General features: G+C 44.7%; 1 protein-coding gene across 1 annotated transcript in view; it reads right to left on the bottom strand.

Annotated features, from left to right (window-relative positions):
• Window positions 1-20,872, bottom strand: part of KAZN (kazrin, periplakin interacting protein) — a 225,562-nt gene that overhangs the window by 157,344 nt on the left and 47,346 nt on the right. The window contains exon 2 of the mRNA XM_054647839.2: window positions 7,958-8,115. Coding sequence (XP_054503814.1) covers window positions 7,958-8,115 — 158 coding nt within the window. The remainder of the gene's footprint in view (window positions 1-7,957; window positions 8,116-20,872) is intronic.

Genomic DNA, 20,872 nt, shown 5'->3' with positions numbered 1-20,872 from the left:
GCTATACTAAACTATACTAAAGAATACAGAAAGGATACTTAGAGAAGGCTAAAAAGATAATAATGAAAACTTGTGACTCTTTCCAGAGCCCTGACACAGCTTGGCACTGATTGGCCAAAGAGTGAAAACAACTCCCAGCAGAATCCAATGAAACAATCACCTGTGGGTAAACAATCTCCAAACACATTCCAAAGCAGCAAAACACAGAAGAAGCAAATCAGATAATTGTTGTTTTCCTTTTCCTCTGAGGCTTCTCAGCTTCCCAGAAGAGGAATCCTGGGCAAAGGGGTTTTTCAGAAAACATGACAAAGGTGTGCTGAGATCATGCTGGGGTGTTGCATTACTGAATGACAGAAAACATGACTGTGACACCCACCCAGGCTGTCTCAGGCCACGAAGAGGCAGCAGGTTGTCAGGTACCTGTTTAGGGACAGGCACCAGAAGCCAGGCTGTGTGACACATGCTAATAGAGCCATTAGACACAATGAGGGCCTTGGTGAAGCTTCAGAGCTTCTGCCTTTTATCTTCTCCACCTTCAGCACAAGTCAGTGCTTTGTGCTCCCTTCTAGACCTCGAGGGATCATTAGAAGGTGTGCTACTGCCTTGAGGCAGCCAACAAGATTCCTTCTTATGGAAATGGGATGGCAGGATTAATGTAAAAAAAATACAGCATACACAGCAGAAAGTTTGTTTTCTTGGCTTTCCTCTGATACACCCTGACTTGAACTGAAGCTGTTCTCCAAGCCAAACCAGCTCGTGGGTTGTGCAGGCTGAGATAAATGAACACCAAGATATGTGAACACCTATTTACAGCTGCATTTTTATATTATTTCATAAGAGAATTTGCATCATTTCCCTTTCTGCAGCCCTCGAAACACATTGGTGTGGCAAGGACGCTTTCAGAACTCCAATAATTTCAGTTTATTGAAACCCAGAGGAAATCCTCCTTCCCCTGTTCTTCCTGTTGATACTGATAGGACCCACTTGTGTGAAAATAAAGGTCATGGGGCATTGCTCCTGAAGCTCTGCTAAAAGTCTGAAAAACAGATGGTGAGAAGCATTTAAGCAACAAACAAAATATTGCAACAACATGGCTGGTTTTATACAACAGCCCTCTGTAGAAAATGAGAACTATTTTTAAAGGTCAGCTGGGGAAATAGCACTGCTCTGCTACCAGATCTGCAGCAATTATTGTGGATTGTGGCTGTCTCCACACCAGCCTGCTCTGGAAGGAAACAGGGACCACTGGAGAAAAGACTGTAATGTAAAAGGGCTGAGAAATTATTATCTTGTCTGGGTAGAAATGGAAGGTAATGCAAAAAAACAAAGCCCAACAGCTGGTGGGACGTTGAATGGCTAAATGTAAGTCATGCCAAGCTGGTTTTCCTTTTTTCCAAAATCTCTCACCTTAAATTATTTATTTACAGGGTATCAGTGTCAGGCTTAAAAGGCTTAAGGTGGTGACAACTCAAATACTCAGATATTTTCCAAAAAAAACCAAGGCAATATTCTCTGTCCAAACTGGCATTAACTTCATCTGCAGACCTGTGCAGGCAGACACCTGCTAAGGTTTGTCCCACGAGTCAGTGAGGACTGGAGCTGTTTGATTCAGAGTAAAGGAAAAAAACAACCAACCAACCAAAAAACCACACCAAAAAAAAAAAAAAGCTACAAAACCAGATTTTAAAGAAAAAATACTTGTAAATGTAAATGAAAGTATTCTTTCCTCTATGATTTTTGGGCAATGAGAACACTATTTTGTTAACAATTTAGGTTAGAAGCACCACCAGGCTGATTTTCTGTCTTTGCCTAAGAAATAAATGAACTCCCCAGCAGAGAAGCAGTTGAATATCTCAATGCCCTCACACTCCCATGCCCAGGCAGCGACTGAAATCCAAGTGAGTCTAAGCCAGATGTCCCACAAAGCTGATCTTGTTCTTAAGTCATCATTTGTGCTATGATCTCATTCAAAAAGTCCAATGCAAACCCAAAGATGGTTTTGATGTCTTTTCATTCCCTCCAGAACAACACCTGAGGATAATCACAGCACTGCTGGGACAGGCCCTGAAGAGAGGGTATTTCTCCCAGAGAACTTCAAATCTACTTGAAGTCAATTAAGCACTTCATGGAAGGAGCTAAATGGACTGAGCTTCCTGACAGCTTGGCTTTTGAGGGCAGGCATCCAGCAAAATGTCACGTGCTCCTTCATATGAGAGACCATTACCCTTCATCTGGGGCTGGTGCCTGGGTGCACCTTTTCTGCTCATTAGGCAAATTCCTCTGGAAACAGCTGGATTAGAGCTGGTGCCTGTGACTCAGCCCTTGGATGTTGTACACCTTCTGCTCCACGCCAGTTCAGGCTCTCACAATTGCAATTAGAAACAGAAACTCAAGTAAAACAAATCAAAAAGCAATTTAGGCAAAGCTGGGGGGTGATTTAAAGTTTGAAGGTGTAATGGATTCATGTCACGTGTGTCTCAGAAGCAATAAATCCTGCTTAGGGAAATGTCTGAGGAAAAAACACTGCTAGGCTATAAAATTCCACCTCTGAGGATTATAAAACAACAGGCACAGAGCAAACATCCTTTCTGAGCATAATAGGAGTGTCAGAAATGATTGACAGCAGTGACAATCTATCACAGGCTGCCGTGTCCCTGCCGCAGCGCTGTGCACGGGGCTGGCTGGCAGCAGGGGAATTGTTTGTTCACTCCAACACCAGGCAGGGGATGGGACATGTCAGGGCTATAAATGCACCTTTCCTCTCCACCTGCTGGTATGTCCCAGTGTCACCCTGTTCTTCTAAAGTGCCTCTAAACCTTCTGATGTTTAGATGTTCGTAGGAGAGCTTCTCACACACTTTTCATGTAAATAATGATTGTTTTCATTCCTTTCTAGAAGAAAAAATAATTAATAGACTGTTGGTTTAACCAGTGTGGTTGGAGAGGTGGCAATTTCATCCTCCAATCCATGGTCACTTTTGGAATTCTATAAATATTGAAGTCCAGAAACAAACTAGTCCTTTTTTGCCTTGGACATCTCAGCATGTGAGTGTTGTTCAGTATTGCAACACCCCAGCATGATCTCAGCACACCTTTGTCACCATCATGTTTCCTGGAAAACCCCTTTGCCCAGGATTCTTCTCCTGGGAAGCTGAGAAGCCTCAGAGAAAAGGGAAAACAATAATTATCTGATTTGCTTCTCCTGTGTTTTGCTCCTTTGGAATGTGTTTGGAGATTGTTTACCCACAGGTGATTGTTCCATTGGATTCTGCTGGGAGTTGTTTTCACTCTTTGGCCAATCAGGGCCAAGCTGTGTCAAGGCCTGGAAGGAGTCACAAGTTTTCATTATTATCTTTTTAGCCTTCTGTAAGTATCCTTTGTGTATTCTTTAGTATAGTTAGTATAGTATCCTTTAATATAATATAGTACCATAAAATAATAAATTAGCCTTCTGAGAACATGGAGTCAGATCCATCATTCCTTCCTTTGTCTGGGAACCCCACAAACCCAACACCTTTTTGTTCAGGCAGCACAATTCCCATCCTTGGAGCCCTCCCCCTGCCAGGTGGGCACAGACAGGGTGACCCATGGAGGGAAGGTGATGTCAGGAATGTGCTGCACTCCTGGGACACCACCAGGAGCCTCTGGGCACAGAGCCCCAGCCCTCACCAGCAGGGAGGGAGATGCTGCTTTTTGCCCAGAGCTGTCAGCCAGCTCTGTGACCTGGGAAATCCTATCCAGGATGTGGAAGGGATGGAGAGCACCAGGGTCAAGAGATCCTGCAGATTGTAATGACTTCCATTAAATCACTGTCTTCCCTGGGCTGAATTCGAGCTGACAGCCTATTGCTGAGAGACTCCACACAGCTTATTACCTCTCCCTGCCTGCAGTTTAACACTGCTGACAGGGCTGATGGATCAGCAGCCCCTCAGCCAGCCCAGACCACAGCTGCCAGCACCATCCTCTCCCCAGTGCCACCTCACCTGCCACCAGTGCCATTTCCTCCCCACTAGTGCCACCTCACTGCCACCAGTGCCATTTCCTCCCCACTAGTGCCACCTCATCTGCCACCTGTGCCATTTCCTCCCCACAGTGCCACCTCACTGCCACCAGTGCCATTTCCTCCCCACTAGTGCCACCTCATCTGCCACCCATGCCATTTCCTCCCCACTAGTGCCACCTCACCTGCCACCAGTGCCATTTCCTCCCCACAGTGCCACCTCACCTGCCACCCATGCCATTTCTCCCCCCAGTGCCACCTCACCTGCCACCAGTGCCATTTCTCCCCCCAGTGCCACCTCACCTGCCACCCATGCCATTTCTTCCCCACTAGTGCCACCTCATCTGCCACCCATGCCATTTCTCCCCCCAGTGCCACCTCATTGCCACCCATGCCATTTCTCTGTCAGGAGGAGTGCAAAATATGCCCCATTTTCCATGGAGAAAACCCATTTGCACATGGGGGATGAGGAGAATTTTTTTCCCTCCCCACTCAACAGCTGTTTCTCCATGCTGTGCTTACCAAGAAGTGACCTCTCATTTCCCCTGTAAAGCCACAGTCACTACTGTCACAGTTGCTTGTACATGACTACCACAAAACTCATGCATTAAAATCAGTGAAAAGTGGAGTAAATTGAGAAAACAGATGGGCAAAATAAGTTCTTCTAAGCAGCCAAGGGAGAAATAAATATGGCCTAATGTATGTAGGGACTGGGCTGATGCTCAGGGGCACAGAGTGCACATTTGAACTGTCAGAAAATCCAGCTGTGAAACCCCAGGCTGGTGCCTCTGTGTTGTGGTTCCTCTTCTCCCCTCTGGTGAGCATCCTTGTCCTTTGTGCTCCCAGTGGCACCTCATGGGAGGGCAGGGACCTGCCCCTGCACAGGCAGATGCACATGGGCCCCAGCACAGCGTCCTCTAAAAGCCCTCCCAGTGCTCTCCAGAGTGGAAAGCTCTGTGTGTTGGTTCACTGATTCTTCTTAAGCCAAAAAAATGACTCAAGATCAAAGTCAGACCCATGGTGGACCCTAAACCTTTGTTTCAGCAACATCTCCTGGTGTGTGTCCAAGCAGAGTTCCAAAAATGTGTCCAATTTCTCTCCAAGGCAGAAGGGCAGCAGGCACAAGGCATCACCCCCACATCATTCCTGCCTTTCCAAAGCAGATTTATAGTGGCAGAGAAGTGAGAAATGCCCATTAACTGTCCCCTCTGACCAGCCACTCCTGCTGGCTTAGCAGTCCAGCTGATTTCTAGCCAAAATATCAAACTGGATGTTTTCTCCTCAAATTATCCAGCAGTCAAAATCAGGTCCATGGAAAGAGTCAAAGTGCCAAGCACTAGATTTTAGTTTATCTTTGTACAGAGCCTTGCACAATCAGTATTTCCATAAAATAACTAACAGGGAAGGGAAGGGAAGGGAAGGGAAGGGAAGGGAAGGGAAGGGAAGGGAAGGGAAGGGAAGGGAAGGGAAGGGAAGGGAAGGGAAGGGAAGGGAAGGGAAGGGAAGGGAAGGGAAGGGAAGGGAAGGGAAGGGAAGGGAAGGGAAGGGAAGGGAAGGGAAGGGAAGGGAAGGGAAGGGAGATATTTACATTGGTGATATTTTTTCCTGCTGTATGATTAGAGCACAGGGCACTCTGCAGTCAGGGTTAGCACATATTTCTATTCACACACTGGCAGGGGTATCCCTGCTGATATTCCTGCCAGACTCATGTTTCTTTCATTCCTCAGAGGATTTATTTTATTGGATTTTTTTTTACTGGATGTTATCACCTGTTTACTTCCATCCTTCTACTCACCACTACCACTTCCCACCTTGTCATTCTTCCAACTTGAAAATCCCAGGCAAGAAAACATCCTGTCCTTTCTGGGAAGGGATCCAGGCACATCATGAGGATACAGGAGCACTTGACATTTCCCTATTGTTCTTAGCATTTCCTAATCAGTCTCTCTATCACAGGCACCAATTAATATGCATTCAGGACAGCTGATAAGTAGGAAAGCAATTCTTGGGTGCCAAAAATAGAATTCCTGCACAAGGGGATTATCAATAGGTACATTTTTGCCCCATATTTATTTTTGTCTGCCTGCCCTCATGCCTGAATGCCCAGAGGTATTCCAAATATCTGGGACTTGGACAGGGGTGGATGGGGGTTGGAGCAACCTGGTCTAGTGGAAAGTGTCCCTGCCCAGTGTAGGGGGTGAAATGGGATGAGATTTAAGGTCCCTTTCAACCCAAACTTTCTGCCCAAAATGGCAAGCTGGGTGCTCTCTCCTCAAATTATCCACCAGTCAAAATCAGGTCCATGCCAGGAGAGGGGAGTGAAAGGGCCAAGCACTGGAATTCAGCTTAGCTCTGTCCAGAGCCTCACACTGGGAGGGTTCCATGGATTTCTGTGGATTCTGTGATTTTATTCCCACCTGCAGGGGAGTCTGTGGGATCTATTCCCACTGTGGGAGCAGATCCAAAAGCACAGTCTAACCCCTTGTGTTCCCCATGACAATTCAACAGCATGAACTCTGCTGGTTTGGGGGAGATGGAGGGGACTGGGTTACAGATGTGCCAAAGTGAGATCAGCACCATCCTCACAGAAATGAAATCCTGAGCACAACAGGAAGGGTTTGCTCCCTGTGCTCTCCACAGCCTCCAAACCTGGACTGACTCCTGGTGCAAACACACAATATTAAAATAAATGTGCTGTTAACAGCAGGGATTCCCAGGCCACTCCCCACATGCAGCAGGATCCCTGCCAGCCCAAGTCACCAGGACCAGGGGCTTTGAAAGTGAGAAGGGGAAGGAGAAGGAGAAGGAGAAGGAGAAGGAGAAGGAGAAGGAGAAGGAGAAGGAGAAGGAGAAGGAGAAGGAGAAGGAGAAGGGGAAGAGGAGAAGGGGAAGGGGAAGGAGGAGAAGAAGAAGGAGGAGGAGGAGAAGGAGAGGGAGAGGGAGAGGGAGAGGGAGAGGGAGAGGGAGAGGGAGAGGGAGAGGGAGAGGGAGAGGGAGAGGAGAGGAGAGGAGAGGGAGAGGGAGAGGGAGAGGGAGAGGGAGAGGGAGAGGGAGAGGGAGAGGAGAGGAGAGGAGAGGAGAGGAGAGGAGAGGAGAGGAGAGGAGAGGAGAGGAGAGGAGAGGAGAGGAGAGGAGAGGAGAGGAGAGGAGAGGAGAGGAGAGGAGAGGAGAGGAGAGGAGAGGAGAGGAGAGGAGAGGAGAGGGGACCACCATACTCCAGGTGGAAGCAGAACAGGCCATCCCCAGTCCTGGAGAGCTCAGAAGATCTCAGGACAGCCTCAGGCCTCCTTTCCCTGATTTTAGAGTAAAAGGGAGAGGAGACCACCCCATTTCAAGAGAGCCCTCTGACAGAAGCTGTAATTTTCCATCTAGGCTTTGCAAATAAAGACCAAAAGGGAATATAACAAGATAAATATAATTAATATTTCAAAGGGTGCTTTTTGTAGGTTGAAGGAAAGACCGCAACACAGCAAAGCTACAGAGAAAGAGAGTTTTTTGTTGAAGCAACAAAGGCACAAAGAAACATCTGCACATAATTTCATGACTTTTAACTGGCATTTTAGAGCTTGGCTAAACCAACAGCTCAGTTGTCTGGCTCTTCTAAATCTGGCATTGAGCACAGATGCTCAGTGGACAGATGATTTTCTTTTGGTAGTGCTGATGCTGGATTCCCATCAATGGGGTTATTGCTGGATTCCCATCAATGGGTACATTGCTGTATTTTCTCCTGAAATTAAGAGCCATTTTCAACCCTGAATCTGAGGCTCAGCCCCAGCACAAGCTGCACACTGAGATGTTCTTCCCACAGCTGCAGATTTCAGAAACCAAAAGCATTTTAAAGAATCAGCAATTAATGTTCTCCACTGCTAAAACTGTACATAAAAATGACATATTCCACCAGATGTGTGCAATGTGCCTTCCTCACATCCTAACACACATTTATGCATTGATTTCCTACCTGTGCATCCATCAGGAGGTGCCTCATCAGCCTCATGGCACTTTTCAGAGATTCCTTCTCACTGGGCAAAAAGGCATCTTCATCCTCATCCAGGGTTTTTGACTTGCTGACAATGAAGTGGGAGATCTGGTCATTCAGGGAATGCAGTGATTCAACAGCTGTGGAGACACAGAGGGAAAGCAAGAAGCAGGAATGAAACCATGCTGAAGGAAAACAATGTCATTTTTTCAGTTTGACATGAGCGTGGTTTGCTCTGGGAAAGTGTAGCTGGAAATAATTGATCCCCATGTCCTCCCCTGGACTCTCCTGAGAGGACCAGCAAAGGCCTCATACAGACATACAAGACCCTGAACAACCTGGTCCTGCTGGTGGCAGGGTGGTTGGAAATGAGATGGTGTTGAAGGACTCTTCCAACCCAAATCATTCCAGGATTCTATGATTATGTTTCTAATCTCAAGTAACAAGTCATGGCTAAAGTGAAAATAAGAAAATAATGTCTCTTGACTCGCAGCCCAGAGACCTGTTCCCTGTGATGTGCAGGGAACCAGAACTCCAGACAACACAGAGGAGAGAAGCTGGAAAATTGGCTTTTTATTAGCTAGAGTAGGAGTGAGTCAGACCAACAACTAAAGCACTGCTCATTTTCTTTCTTGGTGATTATTGGTATTTGAATCACTGTTAATCTCTTAAATTCTCCACGTGGGCTCAAGCCCCAGGTATTATATGTGAGATTCTGCTCCCAGTCAGAAATCACCCCCTCCACAGCTCACAGAAATCCCCCAGCAATTTCACACACTTTATGAAGCTGCAATTTATATATGAACCAATGGCCACATTTATTTCCACCCAATGAAAAGCTCTGGACTTCTACAGATTTGAAAAATCCGCGCTGCGATTTTGCTTCTCAACCGTGGTGAGTTTGGGGGTTTCATTTTTACTGCTGGCTCATTAAATAAACGAGATCCAAATAATTCTGCAGTGTATTTTCTTTGTGCTGGTGGCTCAGGCAGTGGAGCCCTTTGATAAGCTCAGAGTAACACATCACTGTCACACCCTGAACGTGCTGCACACCCTGGCTTGCTCAGGCAGTTTATGAATAAAGCAATCTGTTATTTAGGGCTCTCTGACAAACTGATCTTAAGAACACGAGGCAATTGAAGTGTACTCGACCTAGTTCTGTCTAAAGAAGATCTTCCCACAAAATTGGAAGTAGTAAAGATTAGCCAGAAACCACTCATTGAGGAGCAAATCTTCCCCAGACAAAAGGGCCATAACAAATCACAGTTGTGTCTCCAAAATGCAGGAGGGAAAGAGCAGAATCCTCCTTGCTGAGAGGGTTTATTTTTCATTAAAATAATAAAACAAAATCTGGAAGTGCCTTGGAGAGGGGACTGGGAGGATTCCCAGCACTCAGGGTGTTCCTGCACCTCCTGCTAACAGAAAAGGGGTTTGAGGCTCACTGTGGTGGAGGGTCCATTTTAAACCACACCATACAATGAACCATGGAATGGTTTGGATGGGAGGGAATCTTAAAGATCCTCTCATCCCACCCCTGCCATGGGCAGGGACACCTTCCAATAGCCCAGGCTGCTCCCAGCCCTGTCCAGCCTGGCCTTGGGCACTGCCAGGGATCCAGGGGCAGCCCCAGCTGCTCTGGGAATGCTGTGCAGGGCCAATCCTGGCTGGGTACCAATTGTACTGCTGGGCAGGGCTCGTGTGCACCCCTCATGTTTGTGACAAGGCAGCCCTGTCACTTTAGGACATGAAACAGAAAGACATGGCCACTGGATTTTCTAAGGCAAAAAAGAGGGAAGTTTAATTCTGACTCCAACATTTATAGATTTCCAAAAGTGACAGTGGATTGCAGGGTGACAGTGCCACCTCTCCAGTGACACTGGACAAACCAACAGTCCATCAAATTTCTCCTCTTCTATAAGAGAATGCAAAACAATAAGTAATTTACAGAAAGTGTGTGAGAAAGTTTGCCTCCTTTTTGGACATAAACCTCTGGTGTTTGTGGATTAATTTTCCTAACATCACCATCAACAAATCATTTTGGAATCATTTGTCCTCACACCAAGCAGAACTTGTGAGCCCAGGGAGCTGCTGCTTTTCCATGCAGGAGAGCAGCAGGCACATGGCTGCACACAGGCAGCAGCAGTTTGATCCTCTTATCACTTCTAGCCTGAGCTAGCACCTCTATCAGACATGGCCTGAAAGCCATCTCCCCAGCACTGATGCACCAGTATTGACTCATCGCATCCTTTCTGACCAGTGAGGAATTGAGGACAGATGATTTTTTTTCCTGCTCTGAAATTTTGGCTGGAGCCCTAAGCCCACATCTGCTTTCAGTAATACAAATGTACAGCAGAGTTCTCCTCGAGTTGCTGGCTCCTTTCCAAATTTACATAGACTGTGACCAAAAACTGGTACATGGAGAACTTCTCCCAGGCTTTCTGACTTTAAAATAATTCAAAACAAACTAAATTATGTTATCCTATATTATTCCAACCTCTTCATCTGAAGCTAGAGCTCTCCATTCTCTGATATTCCTTCTCTTTCTGTTTGGGAAGTTCAGTGCTGCTGGAGCAGTATGTGGCACATGAAGCTCAGGGGGGCAAATGCTTCTCTCATTTGTAATTCTTTAGGTTTAGAGAGATGCCAGAGGAATCAGAAAAAATATTTTCCAGCAAGAATGTGGGGAAAGCAGATCAGTATTGACTTGAACCAATTTTTAGAGGGATCTGCCACAGTGCTGTGTTTATACTCTGCTTAGCAAAACAAATCTTTTCCCATGAACACAATGGAAACTGTATTGGAAAATAAAATCCTCTGAGTCTTCCTCATGAAAGTAAAAAAGGCATTTCCAAACCTCCAGCCTACACACACAGTGAAAACAAAGCTGGAAAGACCAAACCATTCCTGACACTATTTTTCTGGAAACGCTGTGTCAGTCTGCAACACAGCTTCCAAAGCAGAAGAAATTGGATATTTCTCATTTAAATCAAGAGAAACTTCCTGCCTTTTGCCCACTAAAAATCTAAAGGACAGAGATAATGAGGCAAACCCTTCATCTCTCACAATGTTATGGCTCAGACATTTCTGCTGAACAACACTTCCACTAACCCAGACAGTTCTTTGTGAAAGCATCAAATTCTTAAAGGAAAAAAGTATGAACCTCAGATATAAACACAGGCATGTCCAGTGGAGATGAAAAGATACTTCTTGGTCCCTTAAAATGAAACAAAAAAGAGAAAAAAAATGAAGACAGCACCTTTCCCTTTCTGTGTCTTTCCCCTTGGCTTGAGGTTGGTAACGCACCAGTAACGCTGCAAACGAGACAACAGGCTGAATAAAAGTTACAGCTGTCAAAGTCCTGTCAGCAGCCCAGCTTTCCCATTCCAATTCCATCATTTCCCCACTGCAAGGATCAATTTCAAGAGGTGAAGGAACCATAACAATCCTTTGTTAGCTCTTTGGTGTCACCCCAAAAAAAGATCAAATAATCTCTTAGTGGGTTCTGCCTGCTGCTATCAGAGAGGATGTGCTGCTCTGAGGTGCTCAGGTGAGGACAATTTGCCACCCCCAGAAGCAAGAATGGGGTGACAAAGTTGGTTTTCTGCAGGGCAGAATCACCAGAGCCTGAAGGACGTGCAGGGGAAAAAGGAAATTGCTTTCTGTCGGAGACGAGGGAAAAATTATACTTGCGCCAAAAACTCATTCAAGGAAGAGACTGAAGCAATAAAGTTGTTCCAGGAGACCCCATTTTATACACTCCAGCTACTGCCCAGATGAGCACAAAATAAAATAAAGCATAGATTATATATCCTGAGATCTACTGACAAAAACCAGCAGAGTCTAAAATTAATTCTCGGCAGCAGGAGTGAGTAAATGAAAGAGGACGGACACGATCATAATTTTATCAAGGGAGGGTGAGTAAGGATTCCTGGGCTCTGCCACATGGAATAGAGAAGATGTTTGAGTCTGACTTTGGTGTGTTGATTCAAAATGCAGTGAAAAGGATAGGAAAGGGCTGCTGCTCCTGAGAGCTGCAGGGATGGCTCCAGGAGAGGCTGGACTTGAGGTAAAGCAGGAGCACATCACCATCCCACACACCCAGGGACTGCAGGATGGGGCTCTGCAGGAGCTCTCTGTGTGCACAGTGCCCAGGCAGCTTCTGGGGACAGAAATGGGGAAAATCTGCTGTGTCAGTCTGCTGAAAAACACCAACCAGAGCAGCCTGGATCCCCCAAAACCTCAGGTCTGATCTGGGTGCTGGGTACAACCAGCTCTCCAAGAGTCAAAAGGAATGAGTCCTTGCCAAGTGGCATCGAGTCCTTACATCCATCTGGATATTGTAAAACAGAGAAAATGTAGCATTTATTCCATGAAATGGTACAGTGGCTTTTGCAAGGGACAATTATTTCTAGCAGAGAGTTTCCAGCAGTGTCTGCAGCCCAAGCTGGGTGCTGCACCAGGGCACTCAGAATATCAGTGGAAAGGTCTGTTTTCCTTAATGAATTCCCAGAGGGCCAACAAACAACCCAAAGTCAGCTCTCCCCACTGGGGATCTGCTCCTGTGGAGAGAGAAGTCAGAGAGCTGCATTGCTGGATGGATCCTTTGCAAACCCATCCCAAGGGAGCAGCGTTCACAGCTGTCAAAGTCCTGTCAGCATCCCAGGTTTCCCATTCCAATTCCATCATTTTCCCACAGCTCTGCCAGGGAAACCTCACTGGCTCCCCAGGCCCTCAGAGTGTCTGCACAGACTGGGATGAGTGTGGGCAAACTGCAATTCATTGGTGTTTAATGTTATCAAAGAAGTCCTGGAGTAACAGCCATGGGGGTTGTTTTTGCACTGAGGGAAAGGAAAATCCTCAGAGCACTTCAGGCCTCCCTGTTGAGCTCTCCCCGTGTTTTCTGCAGGGTCACTCCAGAGCCAGACTCAGGGCTTGGTAGCAGGAGGGGCTCCAGAGTGTCCAAATGCCTTCCAGCATCTCCCACAGTATGGAATCAATGGAATCATGGAATGGTTTGGGTTGGAAGAGGCCCTGCAGATCCTCCCATTCCACCCCTGCTGCCATGGCAGGGACACCTCCCACAGGCTGCTCCAGCCTGGCCTTGGGCACTGCCAGGGATCCAGGGGCAGCCCCAGCTGCTCTGGGCACCTGTGCCAGGGCCTCAGCACCTTCACAGGGAACAATTCCCAATTCCCAATATCCCATCCAACCCTGCCCTCTGGCAGTGGGAGCCATTCCCTGTGTCCTGTCACTCCATCCCTTATCCCCAGTCCCTCTCCAGCTCCCCTGGAGCCCCTTTAGGTAGTGCAAGGGTCTCTAAGGTGTCCCCAGAGCCTTCTTTTCTCTAGACTGGACAACCACAATTGAACTGTTTATTTCTATTTTATGGATTAATATTTTTTCATTAAATAATTAATTAAATACTTATTTAATTTATTTAATTAAATAATTTATTTAATGAATTTATTTATTTATATTTATATTATTTCGATCTATACATAATTTTATATTATGTATAATTTTATATATATTATATATAAAAATATATTATATATATTTATATATATTATAATCTTATATATTTTTAATATTATTTATATCTTATGGATTTATATTTTTCTCAGTTGAAACCCCTTTTTGAAGAGCAGGTAAAACTGATTTGCTCAGGTGATTGAATAAATTTCTTGAACTCTTTTTTTTATTGTCAAATTATAGCCATTTGTGGCTATAAATGTGTATTCAGCCCCATGAATAATGATGGATGCTCTCATTCCCTTGAAGGAGGTGAGAAGGGAAAGTTCCTCCCCTGATGCCTGAGCAACCCTCAGGTTTGGAGCATTGAAAGCATGGAGAGACAGACTGCACGAGGATCAGCAGCCTGTTCTGCTTTCTCTGAATCACAGCCAGCTCTCAAATACCCCCTCAACCCCACCTGCAAAGCCTTCTATCTGCACAGGTTTGGGCAGAAATGAAGAATGTTCTTGAGAAAGCTCAAAATCCTGCCTTTGGAACCAAAAAATAGCCAGCCCTGCAGCCCTGGAAATTCAAGGCAGCTTGGGTTATGGCATGTAGACAGTAATGTGTGTAATTATGTGTAAAAATAAGATATTTATACAGCTAAATTATAGATAAAGCCCGGTGTTATTTATCTTATTGAGGTTGTTTTTTGCTGTGTCCAAAAAAAGGACATGCAAGACATGCAACAGTTCATTTTTGCCAGATTAATGATTCTGATTAGGCAGCCCTTCCTGCTGTAGCATTTGCTAATTGCATTTGGACAGATCAATTAATTTTTTCACTTAGCAGTAGAGGAAACCTCCCTTTGTAAAAGCCAAGCTCATGAGATCGCAGAGTCACAGATTCATGGAAGCATGGAATCCTCAAGGCTGGAAAAGGACCCCCAAAAAGATCATCAAGTCCATCCTTCAACCAGATACCTCTGTGCCCGTTGACCCACATCACCAAATGCCATCTCTGCTTGGTTTTTGAACACTTTTGTGGATGCTGACTCCACCACTTCCCTGGGCAGCCTGTTCCAATGCTTTCCATCCCTACAGTGAAGAAATATTTCCTAACATCCAACCTGTTCCCCTCTCTTGAGCCCTTCTTGCACTGTTTTAACACCTCTCACTCCCACCCAAAAGAGAAGCTGATCTGCAAAGCTGCTACATCAGGATCACAAGGCAGAAGCTCTGAGCAAACAGAGCCCATTTTCCTCTACCCAGGAAAATATCCTGCATCTTTGCAGCTGGAAAATCCATCCTGAGCCATCTGCCCCATCCATGTGCTTGTGCCAGATGTTGTTGACAGCCACAGCCTCACAGAAACGCTGGGAAGATCTCAATCTGAACCACTCCAGAAATATTTTCTCCTGTTATTGCTAAGAAGAGACCTACAGCTTTTTTCTTCCTTTGTGGCCTTTAACTTGTTTCAAAGGAGGCATTCAATGAGCCCCCTCGTAGGAATAATTTACCACACCATTAAGTGAAGGAAAAAAAAATCTGGTGTCTGCATTAGGGGCTCAATCACCTTTCAAGAAACACTGCAAATAACCCATTACAGTAATTACTGAGGAGCTGGTCTCTCTGGGTTCTGAATGCTTGGTGTGGAACTGGCAAAGAGCTGCATGCAAAAGAAAGCCATCAGACCAGGAAATGGCACTAGAGTTCCAGAGGAAAACAAGCTCAGCAATAAAGGTGGTCATTTTTTCAGCTTATTAGTTTCTCTTTACAAACCCGACCTTTCTGGAAATGAAACTAACATCAAGTGGAGCTCTGCAGGGTGGTAGCAACCTTTTAATAATCCAAGTTTTTCATTGACATCTCCTTTATGGTGCAGAAGCTTCTTTTGAAGTTGGACTTTAAATCACTTCAATAAAAATGTCAATTTTGCATTGTTTTGATATGTTTTGAATCTGGCAACACAGAAATAAATTTTGTAATTTCTCCTTACACTCCCTCTCCATTTAAAAGCTCATATTTGAGTGGAAAAAGGACATGAGTTCCAGACCTGTCTGCAAGGACAGATGTCCATATTCTCCTTGGGGAATGCCCCTATTGCTAAAAAATTCCTGTTAATGTATCCAAGACATATCTGAACTGAGTAGGGAAAGAAGAGTTGGTGTATTTTGCTCTGTCTTTCTGAGTTTTTTTAAATCATCCCTCTGGAAAGGACTTTTTTTTTTGCCTCAGTTTCTTCAGCTCTGAGTCATAGCTAATGAGGATAGTGAGATGAAGTTCACTAGAATTTGGCCAAAATTTTAAAAATGGAAAGGCTCAGTGTTTCCTCTCACTAAAATACTGCCAGGATCATTTAGAAAATAAACAATATTTTTCTCTTTGGGTAAAATCTCACTAGAGCTAGAAGAACATCATCCAGGTGAAGAAGTGATCCCAACCCTAAAAACTCTCTTATTCACCCCAGCTGTATTGGTTCAACTACTAAACATTATAATAAAAAAATATCACTCACTCTAGGGAAAAAAAAAACAAATTCATATAAATTGCTGTGTTATGCTTATGATTATGATGGGAAAATGGAGTTGGAGCAGAGGCTGAAGCAGCTGGGACAGGGTCCTGCTGCTTTGGCAGTGCCTTGAGCTGAGAGGGCCCATGACTCTGGCAGCAAACCAGACTGCAAACCTCATGGCTGGGCTGTTGTTGTTTGCAGAAATAATCAAGATGCTGAATGTGGCATTCACATTCTCTGGAAAAATCCCTTCAGCCAGGATTTTTCTCCTGGGAAGCTGAGAAGCCTCAGAGAAAAGGAAAACAATTCTGATCTGATTTGCTTCCCCTGTGTTGTGCTCACATGTGGAATGTGTTTGGAGATTGTTCACCCACAGGTGATTGTTCCATTGGGTTCTGCTGGGAGTTGTTTTCACTCTTTGGCCAATCAGGGCCAAGCTGTGTCAGGGCTCTGGAAAGAGTCACAAGTTTTCATTATTATCTTTTTAGCCTTCTGTCTGTATCCTTTCTGTATTCTTTAGTATAGTTTAGTTCAGCATTCTTTAATATAATATAGTATCATAAAATAATAAATTAGCCTTCTGAGAACGTGGAGTCAGATCCATCATTCCTTCCTTTGTCTGGGCACCCTGTGAATACAATAGGACACACAGCTGCTGCTTGCTCCTTGCTGTTGGGTAATCATTTATTTGTCACCTCCACAGCTGATGGTGCAACTGTTGTATTCCTAAAACAATTGCTGCTTTATTTAGATAAGAAGGAAGAGAGCAGCAGAGATTCTGGGTGCCAGTAGCAGGATCAGACGTGCAGCTGCTGTGAGCTGGCTCTGGAGGAGCGATGCCCATCTGTGCTCACATAAACAGTCTTGGACAGGGTGTAGGACTGGCTTCCACTTCACACAAAATGAGCTCCAGGGTCTTGGATGGGTCAGCTAAACCCTCAACACATCAGTTCCCATCTGTAAACACACATTCTGCAGCCTGTGGCAATATCACACACCACTACTGTATTTGTAGGGATCCCCTGTAGCAGGGAGGAATGATGAATCTGACTCCACGTTCTCAGAAGGCTCATTTATTATTTTATGATACTATATTATATTAAAGAATGCTATACTAAACTATACTAAAGAATACAGAAATGATACTTGCACAACGCTAAAAAGACAATAATGAAAACTCATAAAACTGGTGACTCTTTCCAGAGCCCTGACACAGCTTGGCCTTGATTGGCCAATGAGGAAAACAACTCCCAGCAGAATGCAATGGAACAATCACCTGTGGGTAAACAATCTCCAAACACATTCCAAAGCAGCAGAACACAGGAGAAGCAAATGGGATAAGAATTGTTTTCCTTTTCTCTGAGGCTTCTCAGCTTCCCAGGAGAAGAATCCTGGGCAAAGGGATTTTTCAGAAAATGTGAATGCCAAACACCACAAAGGAGAGATGCCACCACCAGTGAGGGACTTGTTTGGCTCTTCCCCAGCTACAAACTGGGAGTTGTTCTGCTTTAACAAGCAGCTCATGGTGCAACCAGGATGCTCCATCTCCTTTGTGTCAAAGGTGAAAGAAAACCCTTCCTAAAGGGAATTTAACAACTTCTGGCTTTTCTGGGGTTTGAACGAACTGAACGTGTTAGAAGACAACTGAGCTTGGTTTGTTTCCCACCAAACATGTGGAAGAGACTGAAGTTTTATGTGTTGTTGTGAGTGTTGAGAAACCAAGTGGTATTGTTTTGGTAATCTGCTCAGGTTGCAATAATGAGAGAGGGTCACCAGCAATCCTGAAAGGAGCTTGAAAAACAAGATGTAAAAATCAAACATGCTGTGTTTGTTTGCATCAGCTCTTGAGATCTTTGTTTCACCCTTAGGATGGCACTTCTTTCAACCAGAAATCCTAGAAACAAAAGAAAGACCAACCAAAAAAAAAAAAAAAAAAAAGCACTAGATTTATCACATCAGAAAAATGTCAATGATTCTGAGACTTCAATGAAGTCATGAAAACTGGCAACCTGCTCTCTCTCTGCATGTGTCTGTATTTGTTCACAGATAAAAGAAGGGATGGAGTATACTGTTACAGCAAGTATTTAAATTTCCTTGGGAGCTGCCTTGAGCAGCTCTGCTGCTTAAAGCCTTGGATGTGACACTAACAAAACGCTGGGCTTAGCAATTCTATCTTAGGAAAAACCCCTTTATTGGCAGAGCATTAGAAAAAGCTGAAATTCAAACAGTGGAAACACAGGTTGATAAACCTCGGCTGAGTACAGCGGATCAGAGGGTCAAGTTTTATCAAGCACTCACACAAACCCAGCTGTCTCAGGGAGCCTGGGAGGGGGATTTAGTTCCTGCTGCAGATAAAGGTGATGCTGAGGACCACACCAGATGCTCCATCTGCACTGGCCCTGCTGGCAGAGCCCCCAAGCAGCTTTTGGCTGATAATTGTTTTATTCCCACGTTTCCTTCTCATCCATTCCCATTCATCCACAGGAGCAGCATCAATTCCTTTTGAAGATGGAGAAATCCACACCTTTTTTTAATTCATCTAAACCATTCAGCTCGTGGGATGATGTCACCTATGGATGTACAATACCCTGGATATTTTGGATTAGTTGCAATTTGTGCAGTTTTGTAGTTCTAGTGTCCATTACTGCTTGATTTTGACTTGTATCATTGCAGCCAATATCCCCAGTCCTATTTATGTGGAATAAAAATAACTATCTAGAAAATAAAGATAAAATGACACTGTATTCAGCATTTAATAACTCTGACATGATTATATCTTTGGAGCAAAATCTTCACATTCACACTTCTTCAGTGTGTCATTTATTTTTATGGGCCCCAAACTGAAGAATCTCCTCCTAAAATAAAGCAGATTTTTTCAGACCAGTGTTAGGACTTGTTATTTCTGTAAACTACATCTATAAAATGCAGTGAAATAGTATTTTTTTCCTAAATACTATTATCCTGTGATCAGTTTTTTCTGTATCCACAGCTTCAGACTTAACGTTCCCTGTAAGTAAGAACAAGTCATGCAAGCAGCAGGCTTAGAAGTTGTGCCAGGGAATAACAGGAAAAATTTCTTTACATAAAGGGTGCTCAGGTACTGGAATAGGCTGGAAAGTGGTGGAATCATCATCCCTGGAAATATTAACGTGGATGTGGCACTTGGGGAGGTGTCCACACAGGAAAAGTGTCAAACTCTTCTGCATTGGTTTTTTTTTTTCCCACTGAAAACCACAAAAGTTTTTAAGGGCCTGTCAATGGGAAGGTTTCCTTTAGAAAACATGCAAGTCCTGATGATGTTTAAGCACATCCTCCTCCAGTGTTAGGGAGAGCATTTGAACAGGACTCAGTGGGAACTTCCCATTTCTTTTCAGTCATGTTGTTTTCCTTCTACCTGAGCGTGATCATCTGTCAAAATTATGACAGCAAAAAAACCCAACAAGTAGGGAATTCAATAGTAATTGCAGAGTGTTCAAATGTTTGCCTCAGTTGGAATCATTATTTCTTATCTATTGGGTTTTCCAGATGTTCCTGGGAAGGTGCTTTTAGCTCTGTTGTATCCAATGGGATGTGCAGTGGGGAGGCAGCACCTCCTCACTTTTCTCATGTAGGAAAGCCTCATGTGACACTAAGTGGATTTTTCTTCCTGATGACCAGGGGCAAATAATTTGTTTCTAAATTTCCCTACCTGCAGAAAACAATGGCTTCTTTGTTTTGGGTTCCCTGGGTTCTGTGATTTAGCTTTGAACCTTGACTTCATGGCTGAGCAATTTCATATTTAAATTACTCACTCTGCATTTGTAAACTTTGCTTGTGGCATTCACTTCAGGAAATTGAAAGCAGTGAAAATCCCAAATATCCCTGTAGACAGGGATAACATATATTGCATTAACCTCCTTTCCTCACTTTCATCTGTAGCCTTTGCAGCAGGATTGTTTGGCAAAGCAATAAAATTAATAAAGGACAGGAGGAGTAACTGTCACCAGTGTGGGACTGGGGAAGTATTGGTTTCTCTGGGTCTGGATTGAAGGCACTGAGACAGGAGTTCATGTTCCCACTCAGGTGTTTATTATTTCTTATCAGTAAAACAGTCTCACTGCTGGGAGTTCTGCAGCTTTTCATTAGAAGGCACAAAATGGCCACAATCTCTTGGTACAAGGGCTTTTAAGACTGAACTGTGCAATTGAGACCTGACACCCAGATTATTTTCCCTTTTATAACCCAGTAACTGATCCCAAAGAGCTGCAATGCAGACTTTTCTGCCCAATTACAAAATGCCACCCAAACCCATGGAGAAGGAGGAAGAAGAAGCATGAAGAAGAAACCCAGGACAACACCCTGTGCCCTCCATCTTGCTGCCATCCACAACACACTAAAAACCCCAAAACCTCAATTTCTCACCCAGTGACACACCTGCACTGCTCTCTAGAATCTGTTTCACACTTTTGTGGATTCCAGTCTATCTTGAAGTCTGGGAAACTTTCTCCATGACTGAGGGTCAGAGTCAGTGCTGCCCTGGGGGTCAGGGCAGCCCAGAGCAGACACAGGAATATTCCCAGAGCCCTGGGTTTGCACAGGGCAGCAGCATTTTGCAGGCAGCCCTTGGGAGGGCTGGGGTTTTCCAGCAGTTGTGTCCCTGAGCCAAGTCCAATGAGGAGCTTGGGCTGCAGCCAGCACAGGGAGAGATGAGATCACAGCAGGGCCCTGGCAGGTGCCACCACAGCAGCAGCAGAGCAGGAGGTGTTTAAAAGCCTCCTTCTTCTCTGTGACATGGACTATTAGGTAAATAGAAAAGGTTTTGATGAAAACATTCAAAACTCCCTGAAGCAACTCAGGGACTCGTTCTGTTCTGAAAGCTGCCCTCAGTTCTTGGGCTCCTGATGTCACTGAGGCATTTCAGTCTCTAACTTGCTTTTCAGGATGGACCTC

Source organism: Agelaius phoeniceus, chromosome 24, assembly GCF_051311805.1.
Source record: "Agelaius phoeniceus isolate bAgePho1 chromosome 24, bAgePho1.hap1, whole genome shotgun sequence".
Classification (NCBI taxonomy): domain Eukaryota; kingdom Metazoa; phylum Chordata; class Aves; order Passeriformes; family Icteridae; genus Agelaius; species Agelaius phoeniceus.
This window is presented reverse-complemented; position numbering and strand designations above follow the sequence as displayed.